The sequence below is a fragment of the Coloeus monedula genome (assembly GCF_965178545.1).
Source record: "Coloeus monedula genome assembly, chromosome: 3".
NCBI lineage: Eukaryota > Metazoa > Chordata > Aves > Passeriformes > Corvidae > Coloeus > Coloeus monedula.
Genome location: NC_138783.1, coordinates 26,700,958 through 26,722,818, shown reverse-complemented (window position 1 = coordinate 26,722,818; position 21,861 = coordinate 26,700,958). Strand labels below are relative to the sequence as shown.

Sequence of the window (21,861 nt, the reverse complement as noted above, 5' to 3'; positions counted from 1 at the left end):
TACCCAACAGGGCTCCCTTGCAGGACTTCAGCCCACTTTGGAAAGCTAACTTTTAACTACTTTTTAGTAGTGTCCAAATGAACTGTCCCAACTTTCCCCCAGAAGCTTCTGCTCCCTGCCTCTGCTTCTGCTCTCCTCCAAGTACCCCCATCTGTAGGGGGTTTGCTCCACTTCTCCACTCTAGCCCAGTCCCTAGCACTCTGCCTAGACTTGTCTCTGCAGTCCTCAGACTTGATCTCTGGTGTGATATTTCCGCTTTGGCGACTTTGCCCTGTCCACAGGCCTAAACCAGTGTGAAGTGAAAGATTAGAAAATTCAGGCAATGAAGGAAGTGAAAGCTGTGATTCAATAGAGGGTGATTCATTTTAGGCAAGACTGCAATCTGAGTGCTGACAAGATTTTTACCATCTGGCCTTTTAAGGTGCTTCTTTTCAAACCAGACACAAGAACAGGCAGTAACAAAACACTGTTCTTTGTCTTTTAGACTTTTGAGAGAAGAAAAACTGCTGAAGGCAGTGAGTTAATTTAGGAATTCACTAGCCTGCTGATGAAGTTTCAGGTTGAGAAACACATACATTTTCATAGGTAAGCAACGTGTTCCTGACACATCCTTTGCGTGAGGGGACAGTGGTCACCATACAAGGAGCTAAAGGGTTAAGATTCTCCACCCTGGTGCAGAGATGGGCCTGATGGCGTGAATAGGAAAAACTCTTCACTGTCTCTTCAGATATTCAAGAATGAGCCATCAATGATGCTAAGAGGAGCTATGTTCTAGGCAAGCTCTACAGATCACAATGCTCCTTGCCTGAGGATTTTCTAGCTGCAGAAAATTCTCAAGAGAGACTGAAAAAGCATTTAGAAGAGAGACCTGTTGACAGTCACTAACTAGATCAATAACACCAGTTTCAGGAAATCCATAAAGTGAAAACACACATAGTCTGGGAACATATCTGGCTGGAGTATCGTGCCTTATTCTTCTACTTGCCTGGCATATTGCTTTTGGATTTGGCTTGCTTTTAGTCAGGTCAGATAGTTGGATCTGGTAATTGAGTAATGGCCATGGCAAAACCTGTAGTTATAACTTCTATGGACTAACAGCATGAGGAAGGAGTTATCTCTTACTTGACAGCAAATAATGGACTAAGCAGGCTTTATTGGTAGTTTTCTGGAGGCGATGGAAGAAAAACAGCTTATCTTCTTTTCCATAAAATTCCTTACCTTATCCCTGCAGTACATTGTAAAGGCCAGATAAAGATGGTGCATTAAGCCTACAGTTCTACCAGAGGGTAAATGAGTCCCACCACACCAGGTTAAAAATGCCTGAGCCAGGGGCCATCATAAGTGCCAAACTGCCAGCTTCAAAACGACCACAGAAGCCCTCCTGTGTACTGCCCACAAGTCTTAACATTGGTCACCCTCCTTGTCAGCAAGGGCGAGCATAGCACCTTTTCCCATGGAAATTGCTTTTCTGTCCTAAAGCCCTGTAGTGGGTTGAACCTGAGTTGATGGACAGTCTTTTAGACTAATGACGCTTCTCACAATTTACATATTTAAACTGTACGGAAAGGCGGGAATGGCCTTTTGTCCCAGCTCGCCTGCTGGAAGGTGGAGGGGGCCCCTACCCCCCTCCCCTTTTCCCAACGCCGCGGCACAGACCCTGGGCCACTGGGGGGAGGAAATATCCCAGAGCCGCAGGCAGCTAAAACCAGCCATGGAGTGCCACAGCTAAACCCATCCGGTGCGGCTTCCTGGGACCGGCGGGTCCCTCTCCTCTCCACACGCAGAGCCGGCAGAGCCAGTGGGAGCCAGCGTAGCCTCCTGTCTGCAGCCAGCACACTTTGCGCTGAACTGAAGAGGACACCACGCAGCCAGCAGCACAAAGGGAGCGAGGCTTTCTCCACCATAAAGCCTGAACAAGAACACCCTTCAACATGGCGGCTTCAGAGCCAGAGAGAAAGAGAAAGTCAGTCATGTGAGACGAAGCTGAGCGTGGCGACGGGAGAAAAGAGGGCGGTGCCGCGATTCTCGCGCGTAGCTTAAAAAACTTCTTGCATGTCGTGGTAAGGAACTGTAATACCACAAACTGTTTGTCTCTTTAATCCATTTGAAGTACATGGGGGGATGAAAAATTCACATGTGGCCCATGAAAATTGTGAAGAGTGCCTACGCCAGGCAATATAGAAGCAGTGAGAGGCTTTTAGAGACTTGTGGCGAAGAAAGCCTTTGTGTTCAGGCCAAAATAACTCATCCTTAAAAAGATTAATAACCCCATGTGATAGCCTATGTTTGGCAGTGTGAAAGAACTGCGAGATTTTCATGGAAGAGATGTTTTACACCACAGCAGATTGTTTCTTTCTGGGCGGGTCTGCTGTTGGTGGCAGTTTGGGAACCACGTGCAGCTGAAGAAAACCCTTTTTTTCCTTAAGCATATGAAAGAGACTTATCAAGAACTGCAACACTGACTAAAATCCCATGTTCTGTTACCCTTTGTGTGAGTTGGGTAAAAGGAGGAAAGTGCTGGAAAGGGGGAGGAGGTTTGCTTTAATTTCTTGTTATTCCTCTTTACTTTTAATTCTGTTAGTAATAAAACTCTTTCTTTGTCCTGCAACTGTTTAAATTTTGTGCCTGCTTTGCTTTCTGCTAATTCTTATCTCACAGAAGGAAAATAAGTAAGTAATGGATATTTTAAACCAAACCACTGCACTTAATTGGTGTTTCCGCCCGGTTTCCGAACTGAACCCGCTACAAGCCCCCTTTTGATTCTCAACATATGCATCACAACCCTCCCTGCCTCTAGTCTTCCTGATAATCCTGTGGTGGGTGGTGGCACCAATACAGCCACTTTCTTCTGAAGATTTCTATTTCAATAACTGTAATTTTTTTTTTAAGAACCCTGCAGAATACTATATGATGTTCATTTATATGTATCTTACAGAAATCTGATGGGCAAGTGCAGTTTGAGAGGTTTTCTCATTCAGAAATCTTGAAAACTGCAGCAAGGTCTACAAAAGAAATTTATAAAGTATTGGTGTGAATATGGTTTAGTCCAGTGGATTAAAGATGAACTAGAACCTAATGACACAGCTTTCATTGTGCCCCCTCATCTTACACCAGAAAAGGTTATGGACACACAAAATACTAAAGACAGCTCTTTTAATTCAAGTTGCTGACGTTACCACAGAGAAAAGTTTTAGCATCTCTCTTGCAAGAGTGAGAAAGGTCTCATTTTACACCATTATAAAATGTGTTGTTCTTTCTGACACCCTTAGAATCAAGGCTTCTTGATGGGCATACTGAACTTAGGGGAGAATAAGCACATGATTTTAAATGTACAAATTTGAAGTTCAGTTCTGTAGTTGTACAATAGCTTTTCAAAGACTATATATCTCCAGCTCCATAGAGCTGCCCAGACAGTAAAGAAGTTTCAATTATATTACCGCAATGTATGTCTGTTACTCAGAAATAGGTGCAGACACAAGTCTCTTAAGACTTGTGAGCTAACTCAGCTAGTCCTTTAGCTTAATCATAAAAAATGTACCTATTACTCCAGGGAGGACAGAGGGGTATGTATTTTGGCTTCTGGATGGACTTTCATAACAGTAAACATTACATTTAGTGTATATAAACATCTATAGTGGCTGCAAAAAGAATAAATTGTAACACTAGGGCAGGGGAGTGATCACCTTGGATCTCAGTACAAGAAAAGAATTCTTGCCAAGAGATCACTTCTGCTGCTTCTTTTCCTTTCCTTGGAAACCTGGGAGAGAGGTCATGCTTTGGCTTTTTAGCCAGGATGAAGTCACATATGCAATAGCTATGGTTGGGGAAAATTCCTAATGTTTCGTGAAGATGGTGCCATGTGACTGAAAATCTGAAGGCAGAGCTCAAGGAAGGGCACAGAGGAAGTGGGAAAACAATGGATCTCATCACAGGGAAGATGAAGTACCTGACCTGGAGTGCTGGTACATTTCCAGGGGACACTGCACGCAAGCACATTTTGGGGCCTGTTAGTGCAAACCTCTATATCTCACTTTTTCACTTCTCTTTTATTAACTACGCAAAGGTGATCGGCCAACAGCGGAAGAAAGTTATGCCATGGTTTAGTATAGTTTGGGTTTTTAGTAAAGAGGGCTTCAGCCACAGAAGTGGTTCTCTTGCAAATAGGTGCTTACAGCTTTCTCTATGACTCAACAGAACCAATCAACTGGCTAGTTTGAATATTGGCAACTTTTTAAAGCCACTTAAGAAGCTTGACACGCCTCTGTGATCCACATTTAAGAACAAACAGAGCCCGGGAAAGCCTCTCTTGCATCCGGCTTTCGGACAGGTAACTGGGGACTCGCAGCGCGGCCAGTGGGGCCGGGCCAGGCGGTGCTCGGCCTGGGCTGGGCCGGGAGACAGCCATCCTGGAGCCATGCAGCCCTGCTCCACCCGCAGCCCTGCTCCATGCAGGTGGCCCTGTGGCACGGCTCGGTCAGGCCCCCCAGTGCGGTCGAAAATTCATCTGAGGCCGCCGCATCTGAGGCCGCTGCCCAGCAAAGATCATGTGACCAACAGCGAGAGGTGAATTCCAGCTGCAAGGCCCGGGTGAGATGAACCCTTTTAGCGTTTTAAGTTCCTTCCAGAACAGATGAAGCCTCCAGATATCAATCCTCTCCCGAGTCAGAGGAAGAGGGAAGGTGAAGGCAAGTGAAGAAAACACCATAAAGTCACCAAAGTCAGTGAACAACGAAGAGCTGAAACCCTGAGGGAGGAGAAAGAGGAGGAGATGGTTCAAGCTTAGAAGCTGAAATTCTGTTGTAAAGCTATGGTGATGGACTATGATACATCAGAGTACCCACTGTAATTTCATAAAGCATGGGGGGGTGGAGCGTTCAAACTGCAATTGTGAGCAAAAGTACCTGTGCTGAAATAAGCAAATGTTGAAGTAGCTGTGATTTGATGGTAAGCTTGGACAGAGAGAGATGAAAGTGATGAAGACCCTTGCTCCCAGGGAAGAAGACCTCTGTTCCGAGAGATGAAGATGCTCCCAGAGATAGGTGAAGAGAACCTTTGCTTCTGAACAGCTCATCCTTAAAATGGTACCCCAGTAGCTCAAGATTGGACCCTCGAAAGCAGTTGTGGGAAAGCTGTTAAATTGAGGGAAGGGACTCTCACATGCAAGCAGAGAACCATCCCAGGCGGCTGTCTCACTGTGATACTGAAGCCATGAGAGAACTGTTTCTTTTGGAGATGTGTCCTCTCCATAGCATGAGCAAGAGAGACTCCTCCCCCTCAGTGAACTGAAAAAGGTTATTATAGAGGTGGTAAACTGACTGAAAATCTCAAGGGTTGTCTTTGTACATTGTCAGTGGGACAAGAGAGAAAGGTGGGGGGAGGAAAGTGTTCTGAAGGTTTAGTCTGGCTTTTTTCCTTTCTTTTACGTCTGTTAAGAAACTTCTTTATATTCTCTTAAGTTTTGTGCCTGCTTTGATTTTCTCCTAATTCTTATCTCACAGAAGGAAAAAAAAAGTAAGTAATGGATATTTTGAACCAAACCAGCACACTTAATCGGTGTTTCCACCTGGTTTATGAAGTGAACCTGCTACAAGCTTTTAGTAAGGCACTGCATAACTCACCTTCCAGGAAGTAGCTTGAAGGAATTCCAGCAGCTTCCTGTTCTGTAGTTATCCTTTCCTTCCTTCATACACCCAGGGGAATCAATCCTGCATTAAAAAAAAGCAAAGAAAAAAAGGAGGATTCCTATGAATCTGCCATCCAGACAAATTACTGAGATGACAGATGCAGAAGGAAAGGTTTTCATCCTCCTTTTATTACCTTCACATTGCCTACTGTTCAGCTCAGTCACCAAAGCTTTCACTTCTCTCTCACTTTATCATACTGAGATAATAACTTAATTCAACTTGTACTGTCATGCAAAACCTTTGAGATGACCTCCGTTAAACAAGAGTACTTGTCTAACTGCAAGCCCTCAAAATCTTTTTGAAGTCACAATCAATGCTTTGTATGATAAACTGGATGAAAATGGCTCTTTTAGCTTCAGAAGTAAAAGAAATGCCAACTTGATGGGGAGTTTTTCTGTTCTCAACACATCTTTTTCTTCCTATTTTCTGATAAGCAACTGTATTAATTTAGTATTCAAAATAAAAGCGTCAAACAGTCTCAGTGAAAGCATGTGCCTGTCAGTCTGAATCAGACCTGACCATGCTTTGCTACCGTAGAACACACAGTGTCTCTTGTTCTTTTGTTAATATCATTTTTGTCCATAAATCCTCATTTGAAAAAAAGAAAAAAGCAAACCAAGGTAGACAGCACATAAAATCAAGCAGCAGCAGAGAAGCTTCAGAGCTCTCTTCAAAGTATAGGAAAAACAACAAAAAAGAAGAAACGAAATTAAAAGTATTCTTCATAGGAGGTCACTTTACATAAAACTGTAGATAGGAGTCCAGTTCTTTAAATCTAGTTGAAATCACTGTAGCCCTATAACCTTCTTTAGAATCACACTCACTTGCACCAGTAGAGGTTTTGGCTACAAAGCAAATCTAAATGGCTTTGCTGTCACTGAAAACAAAACCTACCACAAGACTCTCACTACACAACACATAAAGGTATGACAATGGATGACACACTAAGAGACACAATATTAGTCATTTCACCATGCACATTTTTAGTCAGACTTTTAAAACTGACACGGAGATTTCAAGGGAGGTCAAGACCTTGGAATTTCACCTAGCCCTCTAAAAAAGCACAAGGTACATTTCCTCAGATTAAGTTCTTGTTCAGGTAAATGCAAGACCAATTCCAGGTTTTCCTTTTGGCCCTAAGCTAAACTCTGAGTGCCTTTTTCCTCTTCCATTAGTATTTCCACAGAAAGGCCCACCTTACACACCACCACTGTGCACTGAAAATGCAGCTCAAAATGCGAGCTGTCATTTTCTTGCCTCATATCTCTGCTGAGCATCTCACACACATCAGTACTTGGCTGATGTTTCAGCCTTAACATGCTGCCAGAGAGGAGGTCCTCACAAGGAGCTACCGTGAGAGGATTCAGCACAAAAACAGTCTTAAGCGTTTTACACTCTGTCACTCCTCCTCACCACCAACAGAGGGTGGAGCCTGACCAGGCATCCAGCCTGAGAAATCCCAATCTGTAAAGCAGTCATACTTCTAAACTTCAGCAGCAAGAGCAAGACATTGACCTGGCAATGTGGTTGCAGCAAAGAAAATTCTCAACAGATTCTTCCTGGTGGGGGTGGTGGAGTGCTGAGGCAGGAGCCCAGGCAAAACGAGGAATGAGGTTTTCTAACTGCAGCTGGACAAGGAAGGCCTTGCACAACCTCATCCAGGCTGGGAACGGTGAACCCCTGGGGTTGGACTAGAGACCTCCAGAGGTCCCATCCAGCTGAACTACCAGATGTTATCAATCAAAGATTGCATTCAGTCTAGTACAGAAAAAAACCCACCAACACATTAAATCATCATGAAGGTATTTTACGTATCTTGGCCCTGTTACAGTGGGGATTCTGTAACATGATGTATCAAACAAGGAGGCCGTGGAAAAGAAATATCTATGGACCGATTCTTGGTAGATGTTTCAGAGATGTTTATTTCTCCAGCCGCACGGCCGGGGCTCTGCCGAGGAACTGTCACAGTCACAGGACCAGAGGGTCCTTGCCCGTGCAGGGGAACACAAAACAACCAATGTGGAACGAGGCTGACCAGGGGTAGGGAAACCCCGTGTTTCCCGCCCCAGGGCCCCTCTCCCAGGGTCTACATGGCGGGGGGAGGGACCCCGCCATGGCCCCAATATTTATTTGTTTTTAATAGTGTCTAAAAAAAACCCATTGAAAGAGCAGAGCTTTACTATAGTAAATAGCTTGGAAGGGCACTACCATCTTAGGGATTTTGGCTGCTCTATCAGCTCTTTCCACAGTTCTTTATCCAGGGCTAGAAGTGATAGCTCAGTTTCTTCTCAAATCGTATCTACTGGATTTATCTAAACGTTTTCATGATAAACAGTATGCACTGTGCACTTCCAAGCTATTTACAAGCCCCAGACCGCTCTTAACACATTCCTGCCTTCAGTCCTACCTCCAGTGAGTCGGCTTTCCGGGCTCATCAGGGATCCCCTTCTCCAGCTGATGGCAGAAGAGAGCCGAGCTCAGAAGAGACGAGCTCAGACATCTTCCGTTCCTCGTTGCAGAGTTTCAGCAGCTTCACAGCATCTTCTGCTGCCAAAGAACAGAATCAGATCAGAAATGAGAACATGAACTGTGCCTTCAAGCAAACGTTATCACTTTATACACACAGACACTCCCCCCCTCAAAATACCCTGCAGTGAAAAGAAGCAGATAATGAAGCTCAGATCCATAATAAGGATTAATCTCCACACTTTCCACAGAGCCATCCTTGAAACTGATCTGTGCTTGGGTACTACAGGTACAAATCAGTCCTGAAATACCAGATCATCGTTTCCAAGGAACAGTCCCTTACCAAAGTGCAGTCTTTGCAGGGCTGAGCCATTTTGGTGCTATGCAGTACCTTTCAACATCTGGCTCTACACAGACCTTCTCTTTATTATTCTGAATTCATATTTTCACCGAATCACATCTGGGTAGGTTGGAAGGGACCACAGTGGATCATCTGCTCCAACCTCCCTGCTCAAGCAGGGCCATCCCAGAGTACATGGCACAGGATTGTGTCCAGATGGTTCTCCAGTGAGGGTGACTCCACATTTTCTCTGGGCATCCTGTTCCAGTGCTTGCTCACAGTAAAGAAGTTCTTCCTCCTGTTCAGGTGGAACTTCTTGTGCATCAGTTTCTACTTGATGCCTTCTTGTTCCATTGCTTGGTACCACTGAGCAGAGCCTGGATCCATCCTCCTGACACCCTCCCTTCAGTTATTCGTAGACACTGATGAGGTTCCCTCTCAGCCATCTCTTCTCCAGACTGAACAGGCCCAGCTCCCTCAGTCTTTCCTCATAAGAGAGATACTCCAGTCCCCATATCACTTTTGTCACCTTGCTTCTCCAGCGGGTGTCAGGGTAGTTAAAGTCCCCTGCCAGACCCAGGGCCTGTGACTGTGAGGCTGCTTCAAGCTGCCTGTAGAAGGCCTTGTCCACTTTCTCCTGCTTGGGTGGCCTGTAGCAGACACCCACATCAGTGTCACCCTTACTAGTCTGCCCTTTAATCCTAACCCCTAAGCTCTTGACTTGCTTGTTGTCCACCCAAAGACAGAGCTCGGTACATTCCAAGTGTGTCTCACAGAGAGGGCAACTCCACCACCGTACCCCCCTGGTCTGTCTATCCTAATGTAGCCCCTCATGACAACACTGCAGTCATTCAAGCTATCCCACCACATCTCTGTAATTGCAGTAAGATCGAAGCCCTTTGACTGCACACATCTCTAGTTCCTCCATTTTATTAGGAAAGAAAATGTGCTTCAACTTTAGAAAGAACAAAGGATGAATAAGTGTGTGCCCTCTAAGGTCCATAGGAAATATTCCTATTGCACTAAACTGGTGGTGCCACAAACTAGTCAGGTTCTAAAAGCTCATTACTGTGAGTACAAAACCAGAAATGCCCTACACAGGAGGACAATGTTCACAGGACAGCTCAGTAAAATACAACTTTACCCCTATTCCAGTGATGCCTGGCCCTGTACAAGCCATTACTCACATGACGACCCTGCAGCCCCACGTAGCTCCACCAACAATACCAGGTTATTTGTAAGCAGTATGCAGAGATGTTTTACAGGCACAAGGACAGTACAGCCCCCTCTCCCAAAACTGCACCAGGCGAGGTGTGGCACCTGAGTGCTGCATCCATCATGGCACCCACTTGCAACAGGCAGCCCAGATCCAGGGGCACCAAGATGGGAGAGTTATGGGATGCTTGCACTCTTTCACAGCACCCAGTGTGGATCGGCTTTCTTGTACAGACATGTACAAGCCAGCTGTGTGCCAATGGCCTCCTGTTTAGAAATAGTGTGGCCAGCAGGACTAGGGAAGTGATTCTTGCTCTGTACTCAGCACCGGTGAGGCCACACCTGAAATACTGTGTCCAGTTCTGGGCTCCTCATTTCAGGAAGGACATTGAGGTACTGGAGCAGATCCAAAGAAGAGCAATGGAGCTGGTGAAGGGTCTGGAGCACAAGTCTTATGAAGAGCTGCTGAGGGAGCTGAGGTTGTTCAGCCTGAAGGAGGCTCAGGGGTTACCTTATCACTCTCTACAACTACCTAATAGGAGGTTGTAGCTAGATGGGGATTACTCTATTCCAGGCAACCAGTGACATGATGAGAGGACATAGCCTTAAGCTGTACCAGGGGAGGTTTAGGTTGACATTAGGAAGAATTTCTTCACAGAAACGGTGTTTAGACATTGGATTAGAACGCCCAGAGAGGTAGTGGAGTCACCGTCCCTGCAGATGTTTGAAGAAAGACTGGACGTGGCAGTCAGTGCCATGGTCTACCTGACAATGTAGTGACAGATGACAGACCGGACTGAATGATGTCAGCGGTGCCTTGCCACCTAATCGATTCCGTGTGCTGACACACGTTCATACCCGGCGCGGCCCCCGCCCCGCCCCGCCCCGCCCCGGCTCCGCCCCACCGGCACTGCGGCGCCGGTGCCGGTCATGGCGGCGGCAGCGCGCCTGTTCCGCGGGGCGGCCCGCGGTCCGCCCGCCCTCGCCTTTGCCCGGGCGCTGGGCTCCGCGCCGTCGGGGCCAGCGGCCCGGGGAGCGCGGCGGGCCGCGCTGGCGGCCGCGGGGACGCTGGGCGGGCTGGGGCTGGCGCTGGGGCTGTGGCGGCGGCAAGCCGCGCTGGCGGCGGCCCGGGAGGACGAGGAGGAGAAGGAGCTGCGGCAGCGGTTCATGGCGCCGCCGGTGAGCGGGCTGCGGGAGCTGCGGCGGCGGCGGCGGGAGCTGCGGAGCCGCATGGAGCTGCTCATCATGGAGACGCAGGCGGAGGTGTGTCGCGCCCTGACCGCCTTGGACCCCGGCGCCTCCTTCGCCGTTGACAGCTGGGAAAGGAAGGAAGGTACGGGGGAGCCGCGGGAGAGACCGCGGACACCGGCACCCCGGGCTCGGTCACCCTTCGGTGACCCTGACCTGGAGCCTGGCGTTGGCAGGCGGAGGCGGCATCAGCTGCGTGCTGCAGGATGGCGAGGTCTTCGAGAAGGCGGGTGTGAACGTGTCCGTCGTGTCCGGGCTCCTGTCCGAGGAGGCAGCGCGGCAGATGCGGAGCAGGGGGAAATCCTTGAAGGCCAAGGACGGTAAGGAGTCCAGCGGGCAGTTGGGATAGGGAACCAGAACGTGTTCACCTGAGTAATCCCATGCAGGTATTCTGAAAGCAACCTGGCATTTGAGCAGAACATGAGGAAGGCCAGACTGATTAAAGCTCAAAGGTTTTCATTTCTATCAGTGATTTCTAATCAGTAAGCCTGACAGGTGGACTGTCATATCCCTAAAAAGCCAGGTTCCGGAGTGCTTCTCCCTCTGTCTTGCTGCTATAAGGAGTGTATTGTAGGCACCGGTGGTTTCTCAATAATGACGCTGTGTAGCTCAACAGTGAAACAGTGCACGAATAATGTACCAAAGAGGTGGAGAAGACCAACACCACCTGAAGGCTAAAGAGGACTCAATGCACGTTGGTGTAGCAAAGGGTAACTGTGAGGACTGGGGGTGGCAGAAAGCCTTAGCAGTGCCTTATGTTTTAAGTGGTCTTCATTTAGTGGGTTCTCCAAAGTATTGTCACATTTTAGAACAGATACCAAAGAAGGAGCTTAATTAGGTGCACAGAAGTGTATGGATGAGAAGTAAATTGCCCACTGACTAATAATTATGGCGACCCAACATGAGACATTTTCCTGTTGTGGTTTGGAGCCTAAGGGAAAATAGTGATGTTCCTTAACTGATAACAAGTGAAGTTTATTGAAAAATTGAAGGGCTTTCTCTGTGCATCTTTTTATCTAGGGAAACTGCCTTTTTGCGCCATGGGTGTGAGCTCTGTTATCCATCCAAAGAACCCTCATGTTCCAACCATGCACTTCAACTACAGATACTTTGAAATTGAAGAAGCAGATGGTAAGGATTATAATCCAGTGAGGAATGTATGAAATGTGTGACTCTGCACTAAAGAAGTGAATGCATGGCTGGGGTAAGAGATCAAGAACCAGTGCAGGTTTGCTCCCAGCTGCGCCAAGAGTCACCAGCCCATCTTGTGAAACTGCCATCCTAGTCAGGATCAGTGGTCCAAAATGGTTTTCACTCCTTTGAAGTTTGTTTCATCTTTACCTGAAGTCACTTATCATCATGCTACCTTATAGTAAAATCTTTCACTGTTGAAGTTTAGGGACACCACTGAAAAATGATTTTGTTTTGTATTGTAAAAGTAGTTGTCAGTTCTTGATGAACCACTAGCAACATGTTGCTGTTTACTTCTGCTATAGGAACTAAACAGTGGTGGTTTGGTGGTGGAACTGACCTCACTCCAACTTACCTGAATGAAGAGGATGCCATTCATTTCCACAAGACTCTGAAAGAAGCCTGTGACAAGCATGATCCAAAGCTGTATCCCAAGTACAAGAAATGGTATGTGGGGGGAGATGTGCTTGGGGGGAGCAGAAAGCAGCACTGGATGTTGGCAGTTAAATGTATGCTAGGAACTGTAGGTTCTGCTGCCTTTTGAAAAGTATCAGAAAGCCCCTAATGAAAATCAGAAGTGTACTGGGCCAAAATGTTGTCTGAAGAAGTATCTTATTTACAGAATCCTGGATTTTTCAAATCAGATGGCTGACAACTAGGATCATAAGTCTATAGCCCAAAGAAAAACCAAGCTGACTCTTCAAGATTTTGTTGCAGTATGCAGCTTAAAATTCCTTTCAGTCCCTTGTGTTAAACTAGGACAAGACTTCTGCCTCCTGCACTTGCACAAATTCTGTTTACGGTGACCTCATGGTAAATGTGCATGATTCGGTATGAGCTCTTGGCCCATCAGTGCAGTTCTGAAAAATCCCACTTTTGTTTTTCTGCCTTCAGTCTGGCCTTCACGGACTTTTTTTTTTCTTTTTTTTCCCTAGTTTCCAGGTGAGTAAAGGACCATGTCCTTAATGTAGAATCTTCATCATTTGATGAAGCTGTGTTTTTTTTCCCTGGTGACACATTCACTGGGAATTCAACAGCTTCTTTTCTAAGATGCAAACTTTGAATGTTCTTTTTGAGCTGAGAGATACAAGTGATGGGATCCTCCACTATTAAGTGGGAACTTGCTGCCTGTGTGTGATAATCCTATCTGCCACAAGCTGTGCATGCAGGAAGGTGGGGGTACCCTTTTGTAAGCTACTAGGTCTTGTCTGAGGACAGGAGATAAAGTGGGTGTTATAGTTTGGGTGGCAACCACTTAGTAGAGAGACACATCTTAGAGCCTTGAGATTACAGTCTTGTTCTCTGAGGATTTTTTGCATGGTAGTTTAGAGAATCTGCCTTAATGGTCAGGTTCTTTGCAGTCTGAGTTGGCTAGCAATGCCAGCTGCAGGGGGTAGGAGACTTTTTCCCACTTTTCTAAAAGATAAAAGTTATTACATTTACCACATTGTCTACCTGGTCTAGGTTTAAGATTTTTGTCAGGCTTATTCTCTTTTATGTTTCTGACTCAGCATTTTTTCCTAACTCTTCCTGCTATCACAACATAAAAACCACTGATCATCCCAGTGAATAAAAAAAAATAGCATAGGTTATCTGTTCCATCTCCATGTCTCCTTTGTTACAGCCATGCCATATATAATGCTTGAGAATGATTGTGGATATATGGAAAACTGGTCCTGTATGGAAAACTAGTCCTAAAGGAAAGCAAAGTTTTCTTGATGTTGATGGTTTCTGCTTCCTATTTCCCTTTGCTTTCTCCTCCATGTGAAGACTTGCATGCCCAAGCAAGGAATTATAAGCAAGATAGGGTTAAGTCAGTTAAGTTAGGTGATTTCACAACTAAATATTCCCCATAAATACAAAAGAGATTAATTGCTTTCCTATAGTAGGATAAGCTGCCCTTACTCATATACTTACTTTACTTACTTACATATACTTATTCATACCCTTACTTTATAAACTTAAACATGAGTCATGAAAAGCCACTGCTATAATGACTCCATCTTCCAAGTTTTAACTGTTAAAAAGCCTTTTTTTCAAGAAAGGGTACTGTGACAGTTGCTTTCTTATCTGGTCTTGGCACCTTAGATTACTTTTGTTTTGATGAAGAAAATTCTTTTACTTGAGTGGCAAAGAGAATAAAGTGATTCTTTTTCAAGTTTGAGTTCATATGAAAGCTGTCCAAATAATTTGGGAAGTACATATAATGCTGGGAATTAAATCTATCAAGAGCCCTTAGTTTTGAAAGTTTTGAAATCAGATGTCCCTGTTCTGAGTAGGTAGAGGATGTGGACTGGATTGATCCACATGGACGCATCTGCCATGGTGTTCAGCGGCTGTGTGGTGATGTGTAGCTTCACAGAGACCATTTAATCAGAGCTTTTACTGCAAGTGACACAGGAGTGCTTTCCAGGTGGTGCTGCACCATCCTGGTTCTCAGAGGTCAGTGAAGCAGTGGGGCACCCAGCCCTGCAGGAACTGACTTGTGGTCAGTATTTCACATGCAGCTGTTTGGAGTTCTGTTCTTTCTTTGAATGCTGTGGACCATATTAGTAATCATCTGATGCTGCTTCTAGGTGTGATGACTACTTCTATATCAAGCACCGTGGTGAGCGAAGAGGGATTGGAGGCATATTCTTTGACGATATGGACTCTCCCTCCAAGGAGGAAGTATTCCAGTTTGTAAAGAGTTGTGCCAAAGCTGTTGTGCCTTGTTACATTCCCATTGTGAAAAAGCACTGCCATGACTCCTTCACACCAGAGGAAAAGCTATGGCAACAGCTTCGGAGAGGACGGTGAGTACTGAAGGAGCAAAAGTATCCATAGGAGGTGGACTGTGCTGGCAAGAAAAAAATTTGAGCTAGTTCTTCATGGTTACAGGTTTATGTCCTGTTGTATGGCCAAAAAAGCTCACCAAGAATTTCAGTATTTTTGTACATAGAACTAATTCTGAAATCCAACGCTAGATTGCTGAAGAGGGTGCAAAGAAGGCATTTCCCACTCTCCCATGTTGCAACACAAACAACCCAAACAAAACGCCACAGTTTCTTTCCAACTCCGTCAAAAATCAAGAGAAGCTTCTGCTGTGTAACAGGCGAAGGGGTTTGGGTGTGCTTGGTGTCCTGAATCCTGCCTTCTCCTGCAGCCCAGAGATACTGGATATAGGGCTGCCCTGTCACATGAGGAGCTAAGGGTGAGGGAATGGTACTTCATATTCAGCAATAAAGCAACACCCCAGAAAGTCAGGAAATGACTGTTCTTGAGTACTTTCAGCTCCTTACATACATATTTATTCCATCTGATCTTGGCACTGAAATTCCTGTAAAGGAATTAAGGATTCCTGTAAAGGAATACAGAGGATTGGATTTTTTTATTATCTGGCATGGTCCAAGGTTACTGTAAAAGACTTTGGAGGATGCTGGTTAATGTGACCAACTGTTAATGCTGCAAAAGCTTAAGGACATTGGTCAGTACAGTTGTACTCTGTTCTCCACGTCCTGTGATTGTGGGAGTATATGGAGAAATGAGATTACATGTGCTTTGTGCGTAACTAGAGTCTTTAGTTTCTGCCTGTATTGCAGAGAAATCTGTGAGACTGGCATGGAAAAGTGTAAGCACTCAAGTTCAGATCACTGCCCTGCAGCCATTGGTCAGATAAGCAAGCATCCTTGATTTGGTGGGACTGTTCCTGGGACCACTGGGCTTTCAGGATCCAGTCTGTTGATGGGATTTAGCAAACAGCAAAGTTTAAAAGGGGGAGGAGCTTTTCTAAGTTGCAGCCAGGACCAGCTCTTGAGGCCTGCCTATTTCCCTGGGTCTGTTCACAGGTTATTGGGCTATGTAAAGCTTTCCACTTCGGCAAATGGATAAGAGCTTTTCCCTTCCTGTATCTTTAAGTGCAAACACCTCTGTACTGGCTATTAAGATAATCCCTGATGAATTGTCACAGTTCTGTTCCTATGCTGGGAACAGAAAATGGTGTATTTCATCACTTACAGGTCCCAGCCAGCACTCTGAAGCTATCTGACTTCTGCTGCTTTCCAGATCACCCCAAGAAACAGAAAATACTTTCCTGACCTTGCTGCTTATGTGTCCTTCAGCACGGAGGACTGCACAGTAGAATTTTTCCTCTGGTTATTTTCAGTACCTTTAAGGCCCTTCTTTATGTCTGACACCCCCACAAAGAAGAGAATAACCAAAGTAAATGTGGTGTCAACCTTGCCAGCAGGGCTGAGGCCTGGGAAAAGTACAGTACAGCATAGGAGCCTGCAGAATGCTCTCCTTTGAACAGTATGCCTGCTTCAGTCTCTTAGCTTCTGTGAGCTCTGTGGATTGACAAGGTCATACCTGCATTCCTATGCAGAGGATGCTAAAGAACAGTTGACCCCAACACAGCAGAAAGACAGACTGATTTTTTTTGAGGTCTGCCAGTTGAAGAAAACACTACCAACTTCTGCTAATTAGCTTGGTTTTTTTCTGTTGCATCTCTTCATTCCCATAGGTATGTAGAGTTCAACTTGGTTTATGACAGAGGTACAAAGTTTGGCCTCCTGACACCAGGATCAAGAATCGAAAGCATTCTTATGTCTTTGCCACTGACTGCAAGGTAAGGGTGTAGTTATGTGGGGTTGCAGTAGGCACTGTTCTTAGTAAATTACTTCATAGCATTAAATCAAAGGTCTCTCCTGGTGTCCAGTCTCTTAACAGTGGCAAGTTCATGCCTGATACAAGAACTGGACACGTAAAGTTCTCTATTCTGCAAATGCAGATGCTTCTCTGGTCTGCTGCACTCACCTAGTTGCCAGTAGTGTGGCATAGAGATTTTCTGGCCAAAAAATCTATGGTTTTTGTGCTTAGTTCCTCTTGATAGATTTCTTCTCCTCGCTTCATGGGTTTTTGTTTAGTAGCTCTTAGAAACCATGAGAGTTTCTGGCAGTCCTGATAAATGTGTGGCAAGGAGGTCCACAGTTTAACTCTGTGTTGTGTGAAAAAGTGCTTTTTGTTTTCTACTTGAACCTGATGACTTCATCTGACTTTTCACTGAGTAACATGATTTTCTTCCTGTTCATTTTCTCCATAACAGTTTTTATTTTACAGGCTTCTGGGTTTTTTTCATTGTCCATTTTCCAGGCTGACAAGTCCTGCTCTGTTTTTTTTTTTTTTTTGTGCAGTTGTTGTTTCATACTTGGGCCACTTTCTCTAGGCTTAAGTTTTCTGTGCCCTTTCTGAACTGGGGATAAGGAATAGACAACATAAGCTGCATATTTGTATCCAAGATGCAGATGTGCCGCTGACTTACACAGTGGCATAATGATTTAATTCATTTTTCTTTCATAATCCTAATATTCTGTTTGCTGGTTTTGACTGCTGTTCAGCATTGAGCTGGCTTTTTCATACAACTGTTACAATGCCAAGGTCTTTCCTGGGCAATAAAATCTAACTCAATCTGTATGCACATTTTTTCTGTGTCCATCACTTCCCATCAATCAACAGTGAATTTCACCTGCCATTTTACTGCTCAGTTGCTTGGCTCAATACTGTTTTTAACTGCCCTTTTAGGTTTTAACCCATCTTGCTTACTCTTGCAACACCAGCAAACTCTGTCATTTATTGTTTATTCCCACTTTCAGGTTGCTTTTGGGTATGCTGAGTAGTACAGACCCTATCATGAATTCCATAAAGTTCACTAGTGACCTCCCTCTGCTAGGAAAACTGTCTGCTACCCCATAACCATGAAGGCAGTGCTGTTCTCACCATATACGTTCATCCCACTGACAACACCAGATGTGTCCCTGACGTGGTGGTGTAGCATGCTCCTGTGTTTTGATTTCATTTCTGGGCTTGTCTGGGTTTGCTCTTTCTCATCAATGTAACTAGCTCACTTCACAGCATATGGGTCATTCCTAGGGGAAAAATGGAAAAAGAATGTACTCATCTCTCAGTGACTGCTGACACTTTCCTTTCTCTGTTGTGCCTCTTTCAATTGCCTTTTCAATGAAAAAAAAGAGCTTTCATCACCTTTGTTTTTAAAACCAAGATTCAACAAAGACTTGTAGAGCTTCTAGTTCAGATTCTGGGAAAAGGTCTTGTGTCCTCACTGTCAGAATTCTGTGGGTTCCTTTTCTTATTCATCTTCCTTGTGATATTACTGTGTCACAAGAGACTGCTAAAAGATTTTGCAAATAAACCTGCATTCTTTGTGGGGAACAGGGCACTCCTCTTTCCTTTTTCCTTGTCCTTCAGCCTTTTCAGAAGTTGGTAAAAGATGAAGCTAACATTGCTCCCCTCTCCTCCGGTGGTGCTGTTATTTGTGTTTACTGAACAAATGAACTTGTGATTTGTAACCATATCTGTTATCTGAGCCAAGATATCAACTTGTGTACGTAGCTTTGCATCCTTAGAAAAGGCAACTCCAGTCCAAACAGAGCCTGGTGCAGAAGAAGGGGCTGCCAGCTGGACTGAGTGAGTTTCCCCTCTCCTTGCAGGTGGGAGTACATGCACACCCCACCGGAGAGCTCCAAAGAAGCAGAAATCCTGGAGGTTCTGCGAAATCCCAAAGACTGGGTGCACTGACACGGATCATGAAGAAGATGGATTGCACTGAGCCATTCTGAGAGTGCAGGAATGCCTGCAAACCAGCCCATTCAAACTGCTGTTCTGTGGTGTTTCAGTGTGTCTATTTATACTCTTACCTCGTGCCTTAATTATGTGGTAGACTTGTTAGAACTTGCAAATGTGTGAACTCAATTCTTTTAGATTGATGGGCTAATGTTGTCACCCCCTGTTGCTGCTGCCTTGTGAAGGACTGGTGAAGGCCTCACAGGGCTACTCTGCATGCTTTAGAACTTCTTCAGCTGATTGGTTGACTACAAAATGGCAAACTACTGTGATGTGTTCAGGGAAATGAAACCATTATCTGTGCCTAAATAGCACTGCTTATCCTTATAAAACGTTGGGATGCTTAAAAATGTTTTTTAAAAGAATAAAGGGAATATTTGATATGATTTAAACCCTAATCTGTCCTTTTGGGAAGCTGTGGAAAAGGTGGTACTTAATCACATGTATTTTGGTGTTGTCCTATTAATTGTAGAGGGAGGAAATGGTTTAAGATGTGCAGCATGACTTGACTGATCAGTATCTGGGAGAATGTGGGTTGAGGTCCCACTCTTACCGCATGAGAACAGAAAGGTGGCTGGCTCTTTGAGGAGAAAATCAGCACTGAGCATCTGTGCTGCAATCGTGACAGCAGAACAGAGCTGCTCTGGCCAGCTCCATTGCCAAAGAAGTCAGTGGTGGATCAGGATGCTGCTGGGCATCCTGACCTAAGGCATCCACCTATCCCTTCACGCTGCTCCCAGCTTTGGACTGATTGTCGTGTCTCCCAGCACGAACTTCGCTGAGGATGAGGACCCGATAGGGAAAAACAAGTGGGCGGCGGGTTCCATTTCCCCGTCTCGAGAGAAAAAAAAAGCACCAGCACCGCCTCCCCGTCGGGGAATCGAACCCCGGTCTCCCGCGTGACAGGCGGGGATACTAACCACTATACTAACGAGGAGTGGGATGAGTGACTCGTGTCTCGCCGCCGTAACGTGGTAGCGCCTCACCTGCCGCGGGTTCCCGACGTGCGGGTGGCGGCTGGCCTGGCCCTGTGCCCGGGCAGGGCGAGGAGACGCGCCGGCCCGGCTCGCTCTCGCTGTCCGCCCATGACGGCCTACGTCAAGCTTCCTGCTGGGGGGTACCGCGTTCCTTTCCGCCCCTATAACAAAATAAAGTGATATTCTGCAAAGTCAGCGATCTCCTCGCCTCCAAGGGGAAAAAAAAAAAATACGAAACTGGCCCGTACGGGGATCGAACCCGCGACCTTGGCGTTATTAGCACCACGCTCTAACCAACTGAGCTAACCGGCCAACTCACGCGCGCTCTTCCAAGTACCAGCAGCTGAGGCAATTCCAGGACCCGCGGGCAAATCTGCAGCAATACCGCGATGGCTCTTCCTAGACACTGCCTCGGCTGGTTTCACGCAGCCGTGGCAGAGCAGCAAGGGCACTAACCGGGATAACAAGCACTCCTAAAATATTGAGCCTTTCAAACCTTTCGTTTTTCTCTTCCTGCTCCCTCCTCCGGTGCGCGGGCGGCAGTTACCGACGGCGCGGAGCGGTTCGGCAGGGCTGCACCGTGCACACGGACGCGGACCTCCCGGCGGGGCAGCAGCACCGCCGAAACGCTCCGCCACGCTTCGGAGGAGTCGTTCTCGACGCTTCCCTCTCTCCCTTCTTCCGGCCACGCCGCGGACGGGGGTGTGGCGGGAGGTATAAAAGGCATTGCCGCCTCCCCGTCGGGGAATCGAACCCCGGTCTCCCGCGTGACAGGCGGGGATACTAACCACTATACTAACGAGGAGCGAGGCGAGAGCGCCGCCCCCCACGGCGACCCCCAAGACCCACCTGTGGAACCCCCGCCTGCCCCTAGTGCTGCTGCTGCTCCCGGTGCTGGGACACAGGAAAGGGAACCCTTCCCCTGGTGATAGGTCATTTGGATCATTTGTGAAATCAAGGCATTGATTAAAAAAAATGCAGAAAATATTCCAGAATTGAATAGCTCTGAGTCAGTGAAAAAGTTGTAGAGGAAGAGGACATCATGCAATTCCCAGCCCTTCCCTTCACAAACCGTCAGTATGAGTGCTAAGTTGAGCTCCTCTCCTTTGTTGTTTCATTTGCCACTAACACGACCTATCATCAAATACGTCAATAGAAAACATACCAGGAAGCCAAAAATAAGGTAATATCTGCATAGAGGAGCATATATAACTGTATCATGACAATACAAGAGCTTCCTCAAACCCGGGCAACATTTACTACAGACATTCCCACACGCCGCAGAATGCTGCCGCTAAAGCAATGACCGATACAGAGTGTGAGGAGACAGTCACAGATCACGTGTAAGAAAATACGGAGTTAGGAAGGAAAAAGACAGGAAACATCTGATTGTAAAATAGCAGAAAAACCCACATGGGCATGAAGAAATGTTATAAATATGTATTATAATATTGCCTTCTCGCAAAGTATTAAGGTAGATATTATATAATGTTAGAAATGCTTTTTGCTGTGTGGATGTAGTTTTCTCTCGTTTTAGCAAGAATGTAAGCAAGTGTGAGCAAGTAAGATAACCTCCAATCGAGCAGGGGATGAGGCCCAAGGAGCTGCTGATCAACACTTTGTCCAGAGAACAAAAGGGCCCAAAGGCTGCTCTGCCCGGAGAACGGGCGGCCAGGAGGGTCCGAGAGCCGCTAGCACCGCTCTACCCGGGGGACAAAGAGGCCAAAGCTGCGATCAGCCCTGACTGTCTGGAGAATTAAGAGATCCACCCTACCATAGACTCTCACCTAGCGGGCCCAACCCCAAGAATCAAAAGAAATAAAACCACAAGGCAGAAGACTACGAAAGCTCTAAAAAGGCAGAACCAAGGAGTGGCCATGCAGAACAGCTCCAGGAAAAGTTTTAATATGAATAGAGAACAGACAGTAAAAATGGTATAAAAAGGACTCACCTCGAGCATCAGGTGTGCTCTTGGCAGAGCGCCAAGGCACCCGGCCGTTATCCCTTTGCTTTATTTTATGTGTCTCTTATTGTCTTTATATTAAACTCTTTAAATTCTCACAGGAGAGTGAACCTCGTTTTTCACAAGAAGAAAGGAGCAGAAAGCCCCACAATAAAGAAT

The 21,861-nt window shown here is 46.0% G+C and overlaps 2 protein-coding genes across 2 annotated transcripts in view; one reads left to right on the top strand and one right to left on the bottom strand.

The window, feature by feature from the left end:
* Positions 1–5,695, bottom strand: part of ST3GAL6 (ST3 beta-galactoside alpha-2,3-sialyltransferase 6) — a 72,935-nt gene extending 67,240 nt beyond the window's left edge. Inside the window, exon 1 of the mRNA XM_082277970.1 lies at positions 5,619–5,695. The gene's annotated coding sequence lies outside the window, so the exon portion shown is untranslated. The remainder of the gene's footprint in view (positions 1–5,618) is intronic.
* A 4,940-nt stretch (positions 5,696–10,635) lies between these two features.
* CPOX (coproporphyrinogen oxidase) lies at positions 10,636–19,148 on the top strand (the record flags this gene model as incomplete). The annotated part of the gene is made up of 7 exons (XM_082278955.1): positions 10,636–11,038; positions 11,130–11,273; positions 11,974–12,084; positions 12,450–12,591; positions 14,721–14,939; positions 16,646–16,750; positions 18,630–19,148. 7 exons carry the CDS (start codon positions 10,636–10,638, stop codon positions 18,715–18,717), a joined length of 1,212 nt encoding a protein of 403 aa, XP_082135081.1. The 3' UTR covers positions 18,718–19,148.
* Positions 19,149–21,861: the final 2,713 nt, after the last annotated feature.